This window comes from Heterodontus francisci, chromosome 30, assembly GCF_036365525.1.
Source record: "Heterodontus francisci isolate sHetFra1 chromosome 30, sHetFra1.hap1, whole genome shotgun sequence".
Taxonomy (NCBI): Eukaryota; Metazoa; Chordata; class Chondrichthyes; order Heterodontiformes; family Heterodontidae; genus Heterodontus; species Heterodontus francisci.
In genome coordinates this window covers 7949479-7971295 of record NC_090400.1, presented here as the reverse complement: position 1 = coordinate 7971295, position 21817 = coordinate 7949479, and the positions used below count along the sequence as shown (strand labels likewise).

The following is a 21817-nucleotide window of genomic DNA, read 5'->3' as shown; positions in this document are numbered from 1 at the left end:
AAAGTTACTGTTGAATATGCTTCAAGACAACGCATTTTGGATCATCATAAAATGCCGCATAAAAAATTTCTCAGCTAATGGGACAATACCAAGAGGTGTAGAGGAAGTGATGGACCTTGGAGTGAATGTCCACAGATCCCTGAAGGTCACAGGACAGGTCGATAAGGTGGTTAAGAGGCATATGGAATCCTTCCCTTTATTAACTGAGGTATAGAATATAAGAGCAGGGAGGTTATTCTGGAACTGTATAACTTATTGGTTAGGCCACAACTTGAGTACTGTGTGCAGTTCTGGTCACCTTATTACAGAAAGGATGTAATTGCACTAGAGAGAGTACAGAGGAGATTTATGAGGATGTTACTAGGACTGGAAAAATGCAGCTATGAGGAAAGATTGGATAGGCTGGGGTTGTTCTCCTTGGAACAGAGAAGGCTGAGGGGAGATCTGATTGAAATGTACAAAAATTTGAGGGGCCTGGATAGAGTGGAGGTGAAGGGTCTATTCACCTTAGCAGAGAGGTCAGTGACAAGGGAGCACAGATTTAAAGTGATTGGTAGAAAAATTAGAGAGGAGATGAGGAAAAACTTTTCACCCAGAGGGTGGTGGGGGTCTGGAACTCACTGCCTGAAAGGGTAGTTGAGGCAGAAACCCTCAACTCATTCAAAAAGAGTCTGGATATTCACCTCAAGTACCGTAATCAACAGGATTACAGACCAAATGCTGGAAGGTGGGATTAGAAGGGGTGGATCATTTTTCGGCTGGCACAGTCATGATGGGCCACATGGCCTCTTTCTGTGCCTTAAACTTTCTATGATTCTATTCCCTCTGGTTCTATTGCCAGTTATCTTACACATGGCACAATTTATTAATTGAACTTTCACCCCTTACTTTCTCTCGGATGTACTGTCCTGTTTAGGCTGTGAGTGTTTAGAGGCTAATTAAAGCTTGCGGTGCATCCTTAGACCTTGACTTCACCTGATGTCTATGGTCACTTTCCAGCAGTAATCAGGGTTGTGACGGCAGATTGCTTTATTTTAATCTCTATAACTTGGGTGCTCATTTTGTTGTGTCAGCTGATATGGGCTAAACCAAGACAGCCTTCAGCATACATCGTTTAGGCAATGCTAACTACAGAAGACAGTGGTGTAGAGGTAGTGCCATTGGTGTAGTAATCTAGAGGCCCAGATGTGAGTTCAAATCCCACCACAGTAGCTGGTGGAATTTAAATTTAATTAATTAAGGAAAACAATCTGGAATTGAAAGCTAGGTTTGGTAATGGTGCCATGAAGCTATCATGGATTGTCATTAAAAGATCTTTTGGTTTGCTAATGTCCTTTAGGGAAGGAAATCTGCTGTCCTTACCTGGTCTGGCCACAGCAATGTGGTTGACTCTTAACTGCCCTCTGAAATGGCCTAACAAGCCGCTCAATTGTCAAGGACAATTAGGGATCGGCAACAAATGCTGGCCTTGCCAGCGACGCCCACATCCCTAATGAAAGAATGAAAAAAAGAATTACTCACAGCACTGCTAAAAACTCAGCACATTTCTGTGAATCGCAGATGGTATTGTTGCACAGGTTCGAAATGTCATTAACTTTCTCTTAACACCCAGATTCACCTACGGTTGCAACTATAAATAACTTACCTCCTTTAAAAAAAAATGAGTGATAAACCTGGAAATATCATTCTGTGTGTTGATCGGGGTTTAACTACCGGTTACTGAAAGTTTCTGAGAGAATTTGTGCCTGCTGGTTTACTCACAGATTTGCTGTTTTCAGTCTGCAGCCTAAGGTGTAGGAAGTGACTCCTGTACATTGGGCCAACCAGTGAGAAGGATTCTAGAACAGCTGTGCTTTGCGATGAAGATAGTTGAAAATTCTGACATAGCACTGGGAAGGTCAAAATGAACTGATAACTCCTGAAATTCCTCTAGCTTTGAGCATTGCCGACAGTGCAATGATTGGTTAGAAGCTGCAAACCCTTCAGTAAGAACTTTCAGAGAGGAGCCACATACTTAAAAGAAGGATTGGCCACACTCCCTTTCCTGTTCCCCTTTCCAAAGTGCTTACTATAGCCAACCAACACACTTAGACCTTTTGGAAGGGAATCATAGGAGTGGTAAGTTAGGTATCACACATTTGAAACAGGCGCTGAGGGACAAAGTCAGGCCAACTCTAGCTGCCAGCGTCATAGACAAAATAAATGACCTGAATTTGATTTGTGCATCATGCTGGTTAATTAATACTTGTCCCAAAAGTTGTCAGGAGCCCAGTGTGAGATGGCAGCAGGTGTAATTGGAGAACTCTATTAAAATGCAGACAGTGATGATTTGGTAATGGTTACTTGGGAGATGAGGTTTGGCCTGTTGAAGAGATGATGGAGCTGTGGACCAGTTTTGAAGGAGGCTCGCATTAGTACCAGTTTTTTTTTTTAGCTCATTCTTGTGACACAGACATTGCTGGAAAGGACAGAATTCATTGCTCGTCCATAGTTGCCCTGAGAAGTAATGGTGGGCCTTCTTGAACTGCTGTAGTCTATGCAGTTTGATTCTGTGTGGTTTGCTAGTTCTCTTTAGAGGGCAGTTAAGAGTTAACCATGTGTAGTGTGGGAGTGAGAACGAGGCCTCTCTTGTGGAGCATGCAACAGACGACAGTTATTCTGGGTGGGAGGGAGGGTTTGTGGGTGTAAGTTGGAACTGTCAACAATTAGTCCAGACATGTGAATTGGTGCTTCAAGATGTGAAAGGAAGCTTGATGACTTTGCATGCAGTGTGAGCTTTGTCGCAGTTGTACTGTGCTCCTGTCTGTGGCTGGTGCCACAGGTATCATGAGCAAGCTGGACCTCCTTGTTACCATTCTTGCACCCTTCATTCTTCTTCATATTAAGATAAGGAAACAGGCATTCAATTAGATGGTGCTGATGGTCACACACAATGCCCCCATTGTGATACAGATGTCCTTCTCAGGTTAAGGTTATATAGGGTACAACATTGTGCAGATATGTCTGAAGGAAATACCTTCGGCCCTATCAGTCTGTCTTGGTATTTTCTGTCCATGTGTGCATATGAAATTGATCATATTTGCATATCACTTTTACCCCCTTTTCCTTCATCAACCTATTCAATACAGTCTTCAGTTTTGACATAGACTGGAATTGTACGTCTTCACCCCCCCGCCCCCCCCCACCCCATCCCAGGAGTGAGCTGGGAGGCAGGGGGTTGCTGTGCACATCGTCTACTTGCCCCCGCTGCTATTTTACCAGTGGTGGGGGAGGTGGCAAACATCCCGCCCACCCCAGGCCAACTGAGACTTAAGGGCCTCCTCCCGCCGCCACTAGTATTATACCATTATGGACGGGCACTTCAGCACCTGTGGAGGCCGCCCAGTAATACCTGGTGGCTTCGTTGTGGGCTGGGGGTAGGGAGCTCTCCTGATCATGCACCCTGTGCCACATGGAGGGTCTCCACAGCAGCACGGGCCACCCCTGCTAAAACTACCCCCCCACCCCCCACTCATCCTACTCCCCCATTCAACCAACCCCCTTCCCACGTCGCCAGGGCACAGCTGATTGTCCCTGGTGAGGTCCAATCCCCAATTACCTGCTCCGAGGCTGGTGTCCATTGTGGCTGCTCTCATTGGGTGCAGTCCCAACAGTAGCCACTGCTCCCTCTGATTGGCTGACAGTTCTTGGAGGTGGGACTTCCTGCCTCAGAGGAGCTGAAGTCCCGACCAAGGCTTATTAAGGGCCTGGGTCACACAAAATAGGAGCTTGGCTTTCAGGCCTGATGGAGGCAGGCTCACCCTTGACTTTTCAGCTGGTGGGCGGGGCCACCACCTTAACGTTAAACTCTGGCCATAGTTTCCACCTCAACCACTAACATGGGAAGTGAATTCCACAGCCTCACAATCCATGTGTGAAGAAAATTCTCCTGCCCTCTGTTCCAACTCTTGCAATTAATATTGTATCAATTGCCCCTCATTCTGGACCCCTCAACCACAGGAAAAGGTCTGCTTCTATCTAGCCTGTGCAATCCTTTATACTGCACACAGTATAAATTTCTATCATATCACCCTCTAATCTATGTTCCAATACCTAACTTTCAAGGTCTTTCTTTGTGTTTGTATTTCCTCATACCAGGCATAATCCTAGTGAATGTGCATTGTACCCTCTCTAATTTCTCAATATCCTTCCTATAATGGAAAGCCCAACACAACACATAGCTCCAATAGCACCATGGATGCAAGCAATGACTCTCCGGACTCTGGGATGTCCAACAGTTGTGCAGAGTCTTGTTGTCTTCTTGTTGTTGCTGTTGGTCAGTGGCAAAAGTGGTGAAGTTGTTGATCCAGTTAAATAATGCTTATGCCCCTCACCCCTACCCCTTCATAAATCTGTGGGCAGCTGCACTGACATTGCGGATGTCCCCTACATCGCCAGGGAGGACTCAACAGCAGACAAATTGAGAGCCAGCATCACTTTGATCCCTGGTCACTGCTCCACATTCTTGATGATTGTCTGCCAATCACCTTCAAACAGATGGCATGGTTCCCTGCTAAACTTGAGCCTCCACAGGCTCTGCTCCCCAGTCACTGCCAGGCAGTTTCATCTGGGCTGTGGATGTGATAGGTGGGATTTTGATGTCATTTGACATCTTTATTGGAGATTGATGTGTATGAGATTAGGGGCAGGAGAGCAAACTGGATTCCAAACTAGATTTGAAGGGAGGAAACAGAGCAGGGGTTAAGGGCAGTTTCTGGGGGTGGTTGGAAATGGGTAGTGGTGTCCCACAGGGATCTGTTCTAGGACCACTTTTGTTCACCGTGGACATCAATGATTTGGATGTAGGGATAGAGAGTGTGGTGTTCAAATGATAGGAGAGTAGGAGGCACAGTAAATAATTCTGAGGACCAAAGGAATCTGCAAGAGGATACTGATAAGATGGTAGAATAGGCAAAAAGTGGCCAGTATTATTAAATGTCAGTAAACGATGGTGGTACATTTAGATGAAAAAATAATTATATTTTGAATGGGGGAAGGCTGGGTGATGTGGAAGAGCAGAGAGAGCTGGGGGCTGAAGTTTATAAGACATTAAAAGCAACAACTCGAGTGGAAAAGGCAATAAAAAAGCTGATGGATTTATAGCAGGAAGTATAGAATATAATAATTGAAATGTAATGCTGAATATATATAAAACTTTAGTAAGATCACAGTACTGTGTGCAGTGTTGGGCTCCATACTATAAGAGAGTAGATTGACCAGGAAATGTAAATACAAAGAAAGACTGGGATGGAAAATTGGGGCTGTTTTCATTAGAACAGTGGAGATTGTAGGATGATGTGAATAGAAGTGTTTAAAATTATCAAGAGTTGGGACACGGACAGTGACTGCATAGTTTAGAACAGGGCACACAGATATAAGATTAAATGTAAGAGATTTAGGATTGAGAACAGGAGAAATGGCTGAGTTATAAATGGAACTATAAATTAATCATTCCGCATCATTTTATTTTAATCCTTATGCGAACAGCTAGAGGTGACAATGATATTTGAAGTCTCTCAGCCATGAGAACTGGTCACAGTAATTACAGTAGAATAATTTGTACGAGGGGCATTGATAGGAGATATAGGAAGGAACTTTTTCCTTTAGCGGAGGGGTCAATAACCAGGGGGCATAGATTTAAGGTAAGGGGCAGGAGATTTAGAGGGGATTTGAGGAAAAAGTTTTTCACCCAAAGGGTGGTTGGAATCTGGAGCATGCTGCCTGAGGCGGTGGTAGAGACAGGAACCCTCATAACATTTCAGAAGTATTTAGATGAGCACTTAAAACACCATAGCATACAAGGCTACGGGCCAAGTGCAGGAAAATGAGATTAGATTGGACGGGTGCTTGATGGCTGGCGCAGGCGCGTCGGGCCGAAGGACCTGCTTCTGTGTTGTATAACTCTATGACTAAGTTGACTTTATGCAGGAACAGTTTTTGCTCATATTGTATTTGTATTAATTTTATTCATTCCTGGGACCTGGGCATCACTGGTGAGGCCAGCATTTATTGCCCGTCCCTAGTTTGCTTTGAGAAGGTGGTGGTGAGCTTCCTTCTAGAACTGTTGCAGTCCATATCGTGTAGGTACGCCACAGTGCCGTTAGGGAGGGAATTCCAGGATTTTGATCCGGTGATGACGAAAGAACGGCAATATAGTTCCAAGTTAGGATGGTGTGTGACTTGGAGGGAAACTTGCAGCTGATGGTGTTCTCATGTACCTGCTGCCCTTGTTCTTCTAGATGGTAGAGATCACGAGTTTGGAAGGTGCTGTCGAAGGAGCCTTGGCGAGTTGCTACAGTGCATTTATAGATGGTACTCATTGCTGCCACTATGCTCCAGTGGTGCAGGGAATGAATGTTTAAGATGGTGGATGGGGTGCCAACCAAGAGGGCTGCTTTACCCGGGATGGTGTCGAGTTTTTTGTGTGCTGTTGGAGCATCACTCATCCAACATTAGTAAAATTATATCTTACTAACACTTTAAAAAAATCACTTATTCTCAGCCAAGTGGAGAATGCTAGCTTGGTAAAGAATGAAAGTAAGGAGGGACAAAGTAAAACTTCTGAATGCTAAAAATCAAGGAGTGTCCATGATGGGCCCATAGATGCTTACATTCAAGACCATATCACCCTTCCAGCTGTGAAGGGGAAGTAGGATCTAAAATTGATAAGGAACTGTATTAAAAAGCCAATTGGGATTCACTTTTAATGACAAAACAATCCAGGTACTTTTGTTTTTGTACATTTCTGCTTAATGAGAAGGGCATAGTTCATCAAATGAAGGAGTTCTAGTGTACATCACGTAATGTATAAAACAGAATCAATACATTAGGCAGCCACATTCCCTTCAAGACTGATAGTCGGGAGCAAGGCTTAGTTTCAGATTTTAATAAACTCTCAGATTTATCTGAAACAAAATTTCGACTCTTGAGATATTGTTTGGAATTCTAAATATTGGAAAAGTCTTTTCAAAATTCAAGAAACTGGCCTTTTCTCCTCTATACCTTGTAATCTGAGAATTATTTCAAATGAATATGTTGTCAAGTACTAACCCCCTAAAAAGAGGGTTCTGGTAAAACCCTTGTTTGCAGTGTGTTCCCTTTTTCTTTGTTCAGTTATTGTTCACAAATTGGCTGAAAATGATCTTTTTGCACAGTTTACGTGGGTGGGAACGGCTGCTTTCTCAGTTGCTCTGCAGTAAATGGGGTTGCCATTGGTTACTGTGCACTTCCTGGAGTTAAAGAATTTCTGGTGAATAGTGAACCCTGTCAGTTGTAACCACACTGTCACAGGTAGAATCACGGACCCCAAAACTTTCTCCATTGTGAAATCGATATGGGGCTGGAAATGCAAACTGTAAAATGGAGAAATAAACTCACAGAAATAGACAAGGTGGCCATTTTAATCCAGCATTCCAACACTACTAGATACATCCACAAAGAAGCCAGAAAATCCAATTTCCCTGCTTTCCCCCCCCCCCCCCCCCCCATGCTGTTTCATTTCTACCTCACATGTTTAATTCCCTCCTTTTAAACAAGAGAAAGGCAAATTTAGGATTGATATCAGGGAGTTATTCACACAGAAAGTGACCAATGTAGGAATTGGGACTCCCAAATAGAATAGTGGAGACAAAAACTCTGCATTCATGCAAGAACCAATTAACTACTACAATGGGGGTTGGGTGGTGGGGGGAGGGAGACAAAGAGACATTAGATTTTCCAGTTGGATGAATGAAGCTGGGCTGAATGGCCTTTCTCATCCGTCACTGGATTTTGAGTTTATGTCTATATTTCCTGGTTGTTATGGAAACAATTTTCATTCTTGACTTTTGAAAATTGCATACAGCAGTTCTGTGTTTTTAGAGACTTTAGAAACGGTTCCTCAAATTCAACATTGCTCTTAAAATAGCCTTCCTCTGAAATATTGTTAACAGGGTTCTTTATTTCTGGTAAGCAGATGTGCTTTCTGCCTCACAGTACTTTTAAATATGTGTTTTTTTTTTATCTTCAGCAGCATAACTTCCTGTTGATTTCCTCCTCAGCCCCTTATCTGTGTACACTATTTCATTAACTATCCGTCTTCAAACAGCACATGGTCGTCGATTGGCCCCAGGCCTCCACGTCAGATCATCTGCCACTTCCTGATCTACTCTGAATCTCTTGCCCAACACCGCCTCCCCCGGTCTTCCCTAAAGGAATTTCCATATTTTGCTGTAAAACTCATTCACTTTACACCAACAGTGTTCTATGTTGCAAACAAAAGCCTGTGGTTTCCCTCAGTTTTGACTAAACATTTGTTTTGATTAAGGAACTAAGGAAAATAGGTGACTAAGAATTGAAGCAAAAAAAGTGATAGATTGCTACCTTTTGCGTTCATGAATGAGCGAACACATAGTACAAGCACTTTGCAACACGATTTCCTGCTGTTCTACAAAACTGCACACAGGCATGTTATGCTTGCTGTGATCATAGAATCATGCAACACTGTAGGAGGCCATTCAGCCCATCATTCCTGTGCTGGCTCTTTGAAAGAGCTATCCAATTAGTCCAACTGCCCTGCTCTTTCCTCATAGCACTTCAGTTTTTTTCCCTTCAAGTATTTATCCACTGACATTTTGAAAGTTAGTACTGATCCAGTTCCCACCACCATTTCAAGCAATGCAATCCAGATCACAACATGAATGAATATTGAAGATCCAATTAACTTTTGAATGTTGATATATGTTTCAAATGCTATGTAACCTAACCCTAGCCTTGCGTTTTGCTGTTAACTGCTTTCTCCCTGCAATCATTTCTCTCTTGAAGTCTGTTGGGACATTGAGATCAGGTAAGAGTGATCTGGTTGTGTACCTTTAAACTGCAACGACCTGTATTACAGGTGATGGTCTGTAAAGTCATCAAACCCGCTTGTGAAGAGATTGTTCTTCAAATGTTTTTATATGCTGGTAGCCCTCTGTGTCCTAGGAGGTGGGAGTGTTGCATTTTATCTTGTGATATCAACATATGTGCAATGATGGACAGGAAAAATACCTCTTGTCCCTCCAGCCTGTCCCACACAACTGTGATGGCTTCATAATTCATACATTCTGCACCCCACCTGAAAGGCCGTATCTTTTGTCCTGAAAGAGGCAAAAAAACGGAATATAAACCCAGGCCGATTTGGAGGAAAAATCTGACCAACCTTAGCAATTAAAACTAGCCCAGGAGATAGTTGTGCCTCTGATCATACTATGCAGTCCCTTCCTTTCATACAAAGTGATCACCACCACAGCCAGAAACTGATCTGGTCCTCACTGGAAGGAATTCAGTGGATCAGCGTTTACCGCTGTTCAACAGGCCCACTCTTCTCTGGGAAAAGAATCACCTCCTGATATCTAACCTAGTTCTGGCCTTACACAATTTGCGATTGTGACCCAGGTCCTCCCTAACCTATTGAGTTACTGTTTACACACTCACAATCTTATCTCTTCTTCATCCTATAAGCCTACATCAGATCACCACTAAGTCTATGCTTCTCTAAAGTGTGGAGTCTAGCTCTTTGAGGCTAACTTGGTTACTACAATACTTTAAATCATGTTTTTTTTAAGTTGACCTCCATCCAACTGCACTCCAGGTCTTCTCCTTGCTAAATGAGTGATGACTTGCTTTAAAGGTCAAATAGCATGACCTTTCACCTCTGATCTGATAAAACATTTAAAAGATAAATAAAGATACATTCCTTTTAAAGAGCTTGCTTTATAGATATCTCTGCTTTCCCCTTAATCTTGGAAAATTTCCTTAATTATCCTTTTGCACTATTAATATAGAAGAGAATTTTCACTCCCTCTATCTGTGTAATATTATTGTGGGTTTTACATATTTCCTAAAATGTTGAACTTTTTGGCTAAAGAAATTCATTGTTGCATACAAATCTGACTAATTCCAATGAAATTAGCTGCACCAGTACAGGCAGGGTGTTACTGACAAATGCTGTCACTTGTTATGGTAGGGTTCAATAGTGTAGATGCAGTGAAGACATTTCCACTTATGGGGCTGACCAAAACCAAAGGCTTTAAACATAAGATAGTCACTCATAAATCCAATAGGAAATTCAGGAGAAACTTCATTACCCAGAGAGTGGTGAGAAAGTGGAACTCACTACCACAGGGAGTGGTTGAGGTGATTAACATAGATGCATTTAAGGGGAAGCTAGATAAACACATGAGGGCAAAAGGAATAGAAGGAAATGCTGATGGAGTGACATGAAGTAAAGTGGGAGGAGGCTTGTCCAGAGCAGAAACACCAGCATGGACTAGGTAGGCCGAATGGCCTGTTTTTGTGCTGTAACCTCTTGTAATTCTGTTTTGTATAGAACAGAAATGCAACTTCAAAATGAGATGTTTCACAATGTGGGAACAAAGGTCCACCACCTTTTCACCACTAAACATGCCAGCAGATTCCCGTTTATTCAGGAACATTTTGAAATACTTCCTTGTTTTAAATACCTTGTTAAACTTTGGATGTGCTCATTAATGCTTTTAAACATTATCATAAAGTTTTTATCACAGAAACGTTCTTCCTTTTCCCCAACTGCGGTCCAATGGCATTCTCTTGTGTTTCTATAGTAACAGGGGGATTAACAGGAGATGGTGCTGCAGATTAGCCGGCCAAGTGTTTGATATTTGCAAGTTATATTTGAATATTGTAGAGATAACAGGTGGTTTTTGCAAGATTTTTTTCTTTACTGTAACTTCATTTAAATTACTAGGCAATGCCTAGACATATAGTAAATTATGTGCTCTAGGTTTGTTCCCCACACCTCTGGGACCTGGGATTAAATGTAGTCCAGTATAATGGGATGAAAGTCTGCTGGCTGTAAAGGTATTCATGAAATAAGTTGCTGAGTGTCAATCGGGTTTCCAGTGGGAATATAGTCACAATACAAAATTGCCCACAAATGTAACATCAAATTGGTAATCTCAATCAGAGAAGCCACAACATGACCAGCATGGGAAATGGGAAATTCTACATTGGAGCAGCAAAGGACACTGTTCTGGGCTTGAAGTTGCGAGCTGACCTGGAAGCGTTTGATGCTAACCCAATGTGCCATAAATAGAAAGTCTTTCATTCTCCAACATATCCCTCACCTTGATGAGCACAGAGTTAACAAACAAAAAGTTTTGTGAGGGTTTCAATAGATGGCACAGTAGGGCTTGCTCAGCCATAGAATCCAGTCTCTTTGAACCAACAGAAAACATTGAAAGAAAGTGCATTTAAAAGACAGTGAAGGTTGTGAGTGCAGGTATATGCCAGGACTTCACTGCAGTGAGATTACCTGTCCATAGCATTTGCACAAAGTGGAGCATTCCTGGTTAAAAGGCCCAGATCAGGAAGTGAGAAATTGCATCTAATCATGTTTTCCTCAGCCATTAGTATAACTTCAGATAGTTGGGCCCTGGGAGCAGAGTGGGGTAGGGAGTGGAAAACTGCCTTTAAATTAAATTTAAGGAGACGGGGCTAATCAAAGGAGATTATCACAACAGGATAACAAAAATTCTCAAGGCCTTTGGAAAAGCTCAAAATATATCTCAAACTGTTATTGATGTCTCCTAACACTAAAGGGACAGGAGACTAAGTAAAAGCCCGAAAGATGAAGGGAAAGGATGTGCAGGGTACAAGCTTCAATGTGCAGGGGAAAAAAGAAAATGGTTAAGAAATGCCTAAAATTGACTTATTTTAAAATTACTATGCCTTTACCTTGACCTTTACTTAACCATCATCATCTATCAATCCATGAGAGTATTACAAGTGAGGGACAATCAGAGGAATAGTACTGAGGGTGGACTGTGAGGAGTATATTACTAAGGAATAATAGTGAGGAATATGATTGATCAGGAAAGAAATACTACTGAGTTACAATGCCAAAAGGAATATTACACAGGGATAATCATGCATGATAATATGAATATATTAGAAAAGTGTCTGTAAACTAAATTGATAACCTAGGACTTGAAGAGGCCTTTTAAAACTGTCTTGTCTCTTAAACACTGAAGAAACCAGACTGAACGGTAAAATATTGGCCTCACAAGTTACTTTAGTATCACCAAAATAAAACTACTTAAATGTAGAGAGATTTACATAAAGTCTGATTCAAACAAGATGTTGTCTGTCTGCTTATAGATTCACTAAACCAAAAATGTGCTGAACAGGATTAATGACATTGTGTGGGGTCTTTCTAATACTGGATCTGCTCTTTTGCTCCTCAGATGAAGAAGAGAACAAGTACATGAAGCGAAGACAGCTGAAGTTCTAGGATCACGCCTGGGAATCTCGCTCCTGGAGTGTCATACATATACATACATATGACTGTCACATGAGCTGACACATCGGGAGTGTATGGGTGAACAGCTTGCATTTTCCAGTTTTGTAGCTTTCCCTGTATATTAGTGTGCAATAACTGGACACCTGGTTTATGATGGAAATGTGAGTGTCTGTGTGACAGTAAAACAAATAACTGGAATAAACTCAGAAAACAGAATGATGGTGACCTTGAGCATTCAGCAGAATGATGTGGTAATTGGTTTAATACTGCCTGCTAGCTTTGCACCATTCCTCCTGACTATGCTTGTCATGTAATGTAGAACATGCAGATATTGTCTTGTAATGCAGAACATGCAGATATCGTCTTGTAATGTAGAATATGCAGATATTATCTTGTAATGTAGAACATGCAGATATTGTCTTGTAATGCAGAACATGCAGATATCGTCTTGTTATGTAGAATATGCAGATATTATCTTGTAATGTAGAACATGCAGATATTGTCTTTTACCGAAGAAGCACTTGAATATGTTCCTTCTGTAAAAGACAATATCTGCATGTTTGAGAAAAGGCACAAATGGTCACTCATCATTAGTTTACTTTTGGTTAGTCTCCCATGGAACCAGGGTGACATCCTTCTCTGTAATGGAAAGGGAATCACTTTACATCACTTCCTATTACATGTCTGCACTCAGTTGAATCCAGGCAAAAGCAAATTCTAACAGTTTTGTGACTTCAGTCTGTCCAAAACTCTTGACTAGTGGAATTGTCCATTTAAGGGCTAATAGGCCATAAATACTAAAGACGAAAAAAGTCAGCAAAGTCAGGTTTTTCTCATTCCAAGTCTTACTGAATACACCAGAGGCTAGAATGTCACAGCATGCACTATGTTCCAACATAATTGCAAACCTGTTGAATAGGAATAGGGAAGGAGTTTCACAATCTCACTCTTGTCTCTGTGCTTGCTGACTTTTATTTGTATACATGTGTGAGTCTGAAGCACAAAGACAGTAATAGCAAGTTCAAAAACATCATAACAAATGATGTAATATTTGAAGGCAGCCAATGATCAAAATTCAAAGCCAAGATCTTTTCAATTCACTGGTCATTTATTAGCTGACTTTGTGTCATCATCTTACAAGATATAAGAGGTGTTTTCCTCTGTGACAATTAGGCTGCTGCACACCCATTTATTACACATTTAGGATTGGGTCCCAATGCAAGGAAGAGCTGCCAAGCCAACCAGAAGGATGTTGCCAAGAAATTTGAGTTATTGACGTGAGCTCAGACAGAATGTATTCGGCTGGATGATTTTTAAGGCCTAACATTTCATTTCCCATTTACAGTAGAAGTTACAGTAGATCTTGAATTTACCCATTGGTTCCACTAAAAGCCCAGTCTTTATGTTCAGCATGCTAACATGGAGTTTCCACAGCTCATTCTGCAGAATTCTCACCTATTAATTTGTACGAGATACCGATTTTTGCATCAAATTTTAAATCATAGCTTGCCGATAGTTAATTATCTAAATACAGTCCAGTATATATTTCCCCATCATTCCTGTCACACACATACCTTTTGTTTTCTACTTTGCCAGGTGAAAATTTCCAGTGGTTTGTTTACTATTAGAATTGCTGGTCTGAGAGGACTCTCCTTCCACAGGATGTGTAAAAACACAGCCCAAAGGACCTCTTGTATCACCAGACCAGTAACAATGCAGAGTTTGTGACTGTATTGAGTTACAGGAGAGAAGAATCGCATGGATTGTTTTTAATGTAATGAACATGTCTCGTATTTAAAGGGTTTTTAATATTTTCTCTGAAATTTTACAAATTACAATGTTTTGGAAAGGTTGACCAAATATGGTCCTGGGAGGATGTTTTTGTTTTTGTTCTACCTACCATGTAGTCCATAGCTCTTTGAATGTAGAGTAGGTGTTTGGGTGGTTGTGGGAGATTGGAGCTTGCTTTGCAGTAATCTTTGCTGAACGAAGCAGGGAAAAAGGTACATTTTCAGGTTTCTTATTTTCATTGTGTGTGACCGGGAACTTCAAACAGCATTGTAGGAACTGGCTGCAAATCCAATACTTAACAACACATTTTGGTCATTCTTACTGCCCTCAGGAATGGTGCACAATTCAATCTGTGTTCTTTTTAACTGAACCAAACAGCAGTGACTTCATTGCAAGGCCTTATATGGGCAGGATAGAAGCCAGCAATCCTGAGAGAAAATTTCCTCTTTTTGCTACATACAGCAACGCTGTTAGCACATCCCTTGTAAATTGGTTTAGGATTGCCTTGTGCACCAAGACAATACCCCAGCCTCCAGTGTCTACGCAGAAAAGGAAATACTTTTCTCACTGCTGCCTAAAGTTGCACTTGCCTCATAAACATACGACATTTTAGTGCGTTTAACCGTTTTACACTCAAATCCTTGTGCAGATTTTCAATATCAGCAAATGTTTCACTCATTTTTCTTCCTGCCCTGGAGTTAGAATCATTGTTTTGCCTGTTGTGGCTGATTGTGTAAAATATGTGTGCAGATCTTTCTTGCCCTTTGATGTTGGCTCTCTGGGTGAGTCGACCTTGGCAGAATCCATATCCAATGGTCAAAGCTTTGGTGAAAATATTTCTGATTGGGGTGTGTTTGTAAATTGTGTTGACGCCACCTAAACATCGACGGAGAGGCACTACAAAACTAATTATACCTGGACACTATTTCTCCCCCTCCCTGCCTCCGCCTTATATCATTTTCTGCAATTTTTATTTTTAATATTTCATTCCTGACAAACGTATATTGTATTAGTTTTGAAGTTTAGTTCATTTTTCATATCCTTTCTCTTTCCTATGCCCTTAGACATGGGTTAGGCACATGCATTTTGCACAAGGCCTGATACTGACTATGAACTATTGATGCCCTCCAGCCAGTGTGAGGGGCCGATCGTTCACATTCACCTCAGTCCCAAGCGAGTCATAGCCTGGTGAGGCACTTTGCTTATCCATATGAGTGCAAGTCTCAGACATAGGACAACATCAAACGAGCTGTAAGTTCGAGGGGATTAGTGCTGCTGAAACAGAATACATTTTCAACATATTTTGTATGCTGTTTATACTGCATTTGTTAAAAAACACATTCCATCACAATGCATCCTAAACACTATGTCAACTTAGAGTATCCTTGGTTTCAAAGACCTTATGGTCTTGTCCTTCCCAATCTCTGTAACATTCTCCAGCCCTACAACTCTCCAAGATCCTTGTGTTCTTCCAATTCTGCCATTGTGTGCATTCCCACTTCCTTCACCTCACCATTGTTGGTCGTGACTTCATTGCCTAGACTCTAAGTGTGGGAATTCCCTCCCGATACCTTCCCTCCTCTCTACCTCTCTCTCCACCTCTCTACCTGTCTTTCCTCCTTTAAAACAATGCTTACACCTACCTCTTTGGCCAAGCTTTCAGTCATCTACCCTAATATCTCCTTCTGTGTTCAGTGTCAACTTTTATTTGATAACACGTTTCACTCTGTTAAAGGCGCTCTATAAATGCAAGTTGTTGTTGTTAAGACTGCAATTGTGAATATTCGGATGAAGGAGTTCTTATATTGGGCTCTGTGGTTCCAGCACAGCCAACAAGAGGAGCTCATTGTTTGACGTGCATCGCTATCCGGAGCATGCCCAGTTGCACTCCTGTGTTGTGGGATCTAGTTTGCCATTTACCTGCATAGAAGCCCAACTTCTCAGGGGCCATTTTAAGTGTTGGGCCAAACCAACAGAGATCATTTGACTGAGACGCAGAGCCTACAGTTAAAGCTTTGGTGGAGATATTTCTGATGGGGGTACATCTGTGCACTGTGTATATCATATAGAACAGTCAATGGAAATCAAAAGGTCACTTTCAATGGAGATGGTTTGCTGGATAGAAACAGGCAGTATCTGCAGTACCAACTACAGTATAAAAAGAAACACCATGTCCATCCATGCTGCTTTGATATTTGCATTGTGCTGTTATGCTCATTTTTATCTATGTTTTTCTAATTTTCCTCCAACTCGGGCAACAGTATAGCCTGTTCTCAGTGCTTCCCCTAGGTAGTTCAGTTGGAACAGGCCGCCTTCAACGTGGTGAAGGCCCAGTGCGATCCCACTATACATTGCACTGACTCCACCAGGACATCCTCCTCTGCTCATTCGGAACTTAAATCTCTGTTTCTGGATAAACATAAGGGGCACAAAGCCAGAGCCAGTTTCTCATTCTCGAGAACTAGTCTGGCCAGGTACCAGGTCCAGAGCAGGACATTCTGTAATGAATCAGAGTATTGTAGTACAAAAGAAAATTTGAAATAAAAACAGAAAATGCTGGAAACACTCTGCAGGTCAGGCTGCACTGTGGAGAGAGAAACAAAGTTAACATTTCAGGTCTGTGATCTCTCATCAGGACAGGAATACAGTAGTGTAGTGGTTACATTATTGGGCTAGAAATCCAGAGAACATGAGTTCAAATCTCACCATGGCAGTTTGCAAATTTGAACTCATGATTAAAAACATGCTATCCTTACCCTGTCTGGCCTTTCTGTGACTCCAGTCCCACACCAACATAGTTGACTCTTTACTCCATGAAGTGGCCTAGGAAGCCACTCAGTTGTATCAAACTGCTACAAAGCATTAACTGCAGTGGTTGGTGAAGGAAACCCATCACTACCTTCTCAGGGCAGTTAGGGATAGCCAGCAAATACCACACTGGCGTAGACCAATTTCACTGCAATGAATCAGAGTTTTAGCCTGGAAAGGAGTTCATTCCTGCAGTGGCCTGACTATAATTCACCAACAGGCATTGTTGCATTAAGTCATAACCAGAGCAGATAATCATTGTCACACTAAAGATCTCCAGATGAGGGCCAACTTTAAAAATGCTAGTACTCCAAACCATAATTTGGCAGTTGACTGTAGTATGTTCCTAATAATATTCAATGTGAATTTATACATTGACGTGCTAATCTTGCCAGCACTCGAACCCCAGAGACACAGAGAAAGGTTATGGAGTTTCTGCCTGAACACAAGTTCAGTGCATAGTGTACATTTTCATTGAACCCATGTTCATTTGTGATCTCTCTAAAGCCCGTACTAAACCCAGAAAAACTCTTTAAAGGCATGCACAGATGGACATTTTGAAGAATGACACACCACTGACAATGTAGTGATGTTTGAGGTTCCCCTATCCTGTTTTTGAATGAAGTAAGCCAAACTTGTTAGAACAGGACATTTACAATGTCAGGCATTTGTCTGAGCAAGGGTTGACTGTAAGATGTCAGCCATGCATGTGCTTTATGTTGGCTCAGTCTGGCTCAACTTACATTCACCCCAGTATACTAGTGCTTTACTGTCCACACATCCTTCAGATTGGAATTCATTATTGTAGGGGGGTGCAAGGTGGGGGTGGGGCAGTTATAATGCACTTCCATCAACAGAAACTCCTTATGGCACAACCCCTTTAAATAGTTGCATGTCCTGTATGTGTCTTGATTTTTGGTACTGATCTCCTTTAAGTACAACCAACAAGACAGTTAGATTGGTGTGCATGTTTCTTCATGGGTGAGCATGCCCTGGTTTGTTTTAAGTGACCATTACTTCAAAAGGCCTTTCCCCAGCACAATCAGTGGCAGTCTAGTTGAGACTTGGTCAGGGCTCTGGACCACTGGGTCAGCAGTAGTAGCCACTGGTTCTTTTCTCTGGGCCTGTTCTGAGCAGCTCATTTTCTCTTTGTTTGATAATGACCATGACTGAAAGACACTACTAGAGTTTTAGATTTTTGCCCCAGAACTAAAATGGAAGACCATGTAAAATAAACTGGTGCTAATCGTTGGCAGTCTTGTTCATTCAAAAGCCACTTCTGTCAAATTTAATGGACATTTATGTTTCGATTTGCATTTGGAAAGCCCATGTTGACCCCTGAGGCAGCCTGGAGTCATCTTGCTTCAACAGGATGTTTCATTGGTGATGGTGGACGTGGGTGAGCAAGAAGTGGGAATCCCAAGAACAAGAGCCAAATAGTGCCTGCACTTTGGAGGAGAAGAAGTGGCTGAGAATCTTTATCTCTACTTCACTAGTGCATTGCCTAGAATCCTGGCAAAGCTTCAAGTTATCTGTCAGACACATGGGGCTGGATTTTGCCGTGGAGGTGGAGGCAGGTTTGGAGGTGGGCGTGGTGGCAATTTCTCACTACTGCTGGCGTGCCAGTCTGCCACCATGTTCCCGCCTCTGGCCTATCTTCAGTGAGGTGGTTTCTGGGGAGTGATGGCTACCCGCCTACCAGGACCAATTAAAGTGTCAATTGAGGGCAGTCTTCACATGCTGTCTGGATCTTTCCAGATGGCGGACAGGTCCCCCAATGAGGCTGCAGCCCATAGCTGGAAGGCTGGCAGCCTCTCGGCGGCAGGCCCCGGAATTACCAGAAGCACGTCATGCAAAGTAGCCCAGCTTGGATCTGCTAGGCTGCGTAGGCCACAGCTGGTGCCGTAGGCCATCCTGTAGAGGAGCTCCCCCTCTGCAATGATAGCCTGGCAGCTGTGACCACAGTTTTTTATTTAGTTGGATGTTCAGTTCTTCAGAGAATGCCTCTGCATTGATGCGCCCTCACGATCACCGACCTCCCTCAGCAGTGCCCACCTCTCCCAGTGGGGTCACCGAGGCTCCAGAGCTGCCGGCCCTCTGATTGGGCTTGCAGCAATGAGATCCTGCCCACTTACCGAAATTGGACGGCAAGCTTGGAGATGGCCATTTCGGAGGCTGCCTTCTGGAAGATCACTGAACCAGTCCCACTGCTGGCAAGTGTGGGCTCGGGACCCCCATTTGGTCCCGAAATCGGGGTCCCGAAGCCTGCGAGAAAATCCAGCCCATGGTGTTAAAGGGCAGGTGTTCAGATCAAGGATAAATGGAGGTGTTAATTCTTGACAGGGGAAATACAGAATCAAAATAGGTTTAAGTGATGTCTTTAAGTTGAGGAATGATGATTTATGACCAACTTATTTAGTATGGGCCTAATGTGGAAACACGAGGCTGCATCTATGTAATCAAGGGAACAATTCAACATTAATATCAGTGACTTTTTTTTATCATTTCTGCTACAGGGTATTCTGTGCTTAAACTACTGTAAATAGCTTGAGGAGTGTGGGGACAATAATGAATTTGTTATATTTATTGTACTGTTCCACTTTGCTAGCTGAATTTTGAAGTGAGATTTTCTACACATAACTATGGCAATAAAGTAACATACTGGACTTCTCCAGCACTCCGTGTCTCTTTTTGAAATTTTGGTTTCCTTCTCCTTTACTTGCCACACCAGGAAACATCTAAAGCAGAAATAAGGAGTAAGGTAAAGGTGGAATTGGGATCTATTCATTGGAACTAATGCTCCTGGGCTGGGACATATAGAGTACTACATTAAAAGAAACGGACTCACCCAGAATTTCTTGAAATGACATAACCAGCAAGTTCCACAGATCTTCACATCTGCAAGTTAAACCAAAATTTCCTGGGAATCTCGTTAGTATATGGCAAAATGTTAAAAACCTGCCGAAAACAAGTGGGAATCGATGTACATATTTGGGGAGGGGGATGTGAGAGAAAATCGGGGAGCGAAGTTATATTAATGAGCAGCACGGGGTTTCCAAGGAGGTTTTGCAGAATCGGTGTAAAAGATCATGGAGATTCAGGCATCATTCTCACCCAAACTTCTCCCTCTTTTGTGCTGAAAATCAACATCACACTGCACTTACACTGTTGTTTCGGAAAGTTCCAGGCCCGCCACCTTTTAGAAATTCCCAGCCATCCTGCTCCAATATGGACTGAAGGCAGATAGGGAACAACCCTAAGTGAAGCAGGTTGATGAGCTGATCTCCTCTCAGACCTCTCTCTAAAACAGTCCGCTCTGGACTGCATGATTGATGTCTTCTTGTAGATCCTGTCTCCTTCCCCATGTGGGGAGGCCTCTGCATAGCGACAGCTTAGTACACAGCTGGCATGAAGACTGAGACGTGTTTGGCAATAAAAGCCTCACTCTCCACCCCTATAACACATTGTCCGTTCTTGGGCTATGATACTGTTCTATGATACTGTACTGAATTCCAAAGTTTTTTTAGTTTCTGTTTTAATTTGATTTGTTTGAGGCACATCAGAATGTAGCAGCCTTCAGTAACTAAGACACAGGGGCTTACTGCACCATCAGCCACCTGGGAGGGGAATTGATGCATCAGCCAATGGCTTAAGCATCAGCACTTCAAGAAGTTGTGCCTTGGTGACTGTAGTCCGCATCCATAGTTTGCCATGTGATCTCATCGCATTGCGGGAAGGTCACATGCCCCCCTCCAGTGTAGGAATGAGCCTTTGGCCTAGTGGTAGTATTCTGCCTCTGAATGTGAAGGTGCTGGGTTTAATCCCTGCTCCACTTGGTCCTGGTGAGTAGATCCCAGAGCTCTGGCCTTGAATTCTGGGTTGAGATCCAGTGGGATACTCACATCAATGGGTGTTGGTTCCCCCAACAACCTCATTTTACAAAATCCTGGTGCCATATAGGCCTAATCACCCTATTGGCTGGTATAAAGATGGTCACTGAATGAGTGTTCAGATTGTGTCCGTCGGTCAGACAGTTAACCAGCCTGTGAATCCTTCCACTACTTCACACTGTTCTCCAAGGTCCAAGGGAAGAGTGTGACAAGATGAAAACAATAATAATAACACCAACCATCATCAGCCGCAAGTACCGAGTGGATGAGCCATCTCAGCCTCCTCCTGAGATCTCCACCATCACAGATGCCAGTCATCAGCCAATTTGATTCACACCATGTGAAATTGAGAAATGGCTGACTGCACTGGATACAACAAAGGCTACGGACCCAAACAACCGAAGAAGGGTCACTGACCCGAAACGTTAACTCTGCTTCTCTTTCCACAGATGCTGCCAGACCTGCTGAGTGGTTCCAGCATTTCCTGTGTTTATATTTTATGACCCAAACAACAGTCTGGCTGTAGTCCTGAAGACATGGACTGCAATGATTCAAGAAGGCAGCTCATCACCACCTTCTCATGGGCAATTAGGGATGGATAATAAATGCTGACCTTGCTAGCAACGCCCACATCCCATGAACAAATAAAAAAAACCCTTACAGTGTATGGGTTAGAGGAACAAAGAAACACTTGCTCATCTCCTGCTCATTGGTTTGAGAGCAACATTGATCTTGAAGCCTGGGGGTGAGATGCTCACTTGGTCAGTTGGTAGAGAAATGTAATATTGAGCATGGAAATTGGAATAACTCAAAATAACAGGTAACAGCACAAACTAGATATAGGGAACAATGCCTGCTCCGAAGCAACTGGGCCTCAGGTGCAACTGATATTGGGCCTCTGGCCTCATGTACACAAGTCTAGAGAGCGGCACGGACCTAATAGGTGTCCACAGCAGCTCAGCGGTGAAGTGGATTTCAAAATCTGGTTGCT

The 21817-nt window shown here is 42.6% G+C and overlaps 1 protein-coding gene across 1 annotated transcript in view; it reads left to right on the top strand.

Annotated features, from left to right (window-relative positions):
* The window catches only part of atp2a3 (ATPase sarcoplasmic/endoplasmic reticulum Ca2+ transporting 3), a 263331-nt gene extending 243725 nt beyond the window's left edge, over positions 1–19606 (top strand). The window contains exon 21 of the mRNA XM_068010067.1: positions 12282–19606. Coding sequence (XP_067866168.1) covers positions 12282–12328 — 47 coding nt within the window. The 3' untranslated portion in view covers positions 12329–19606. The remainder of the gene's footprint in view (positions 1–12281) is intronic.
* The last annotated feature ends 2211 nt before the right edge of the window (positions 19607–21817 follow it).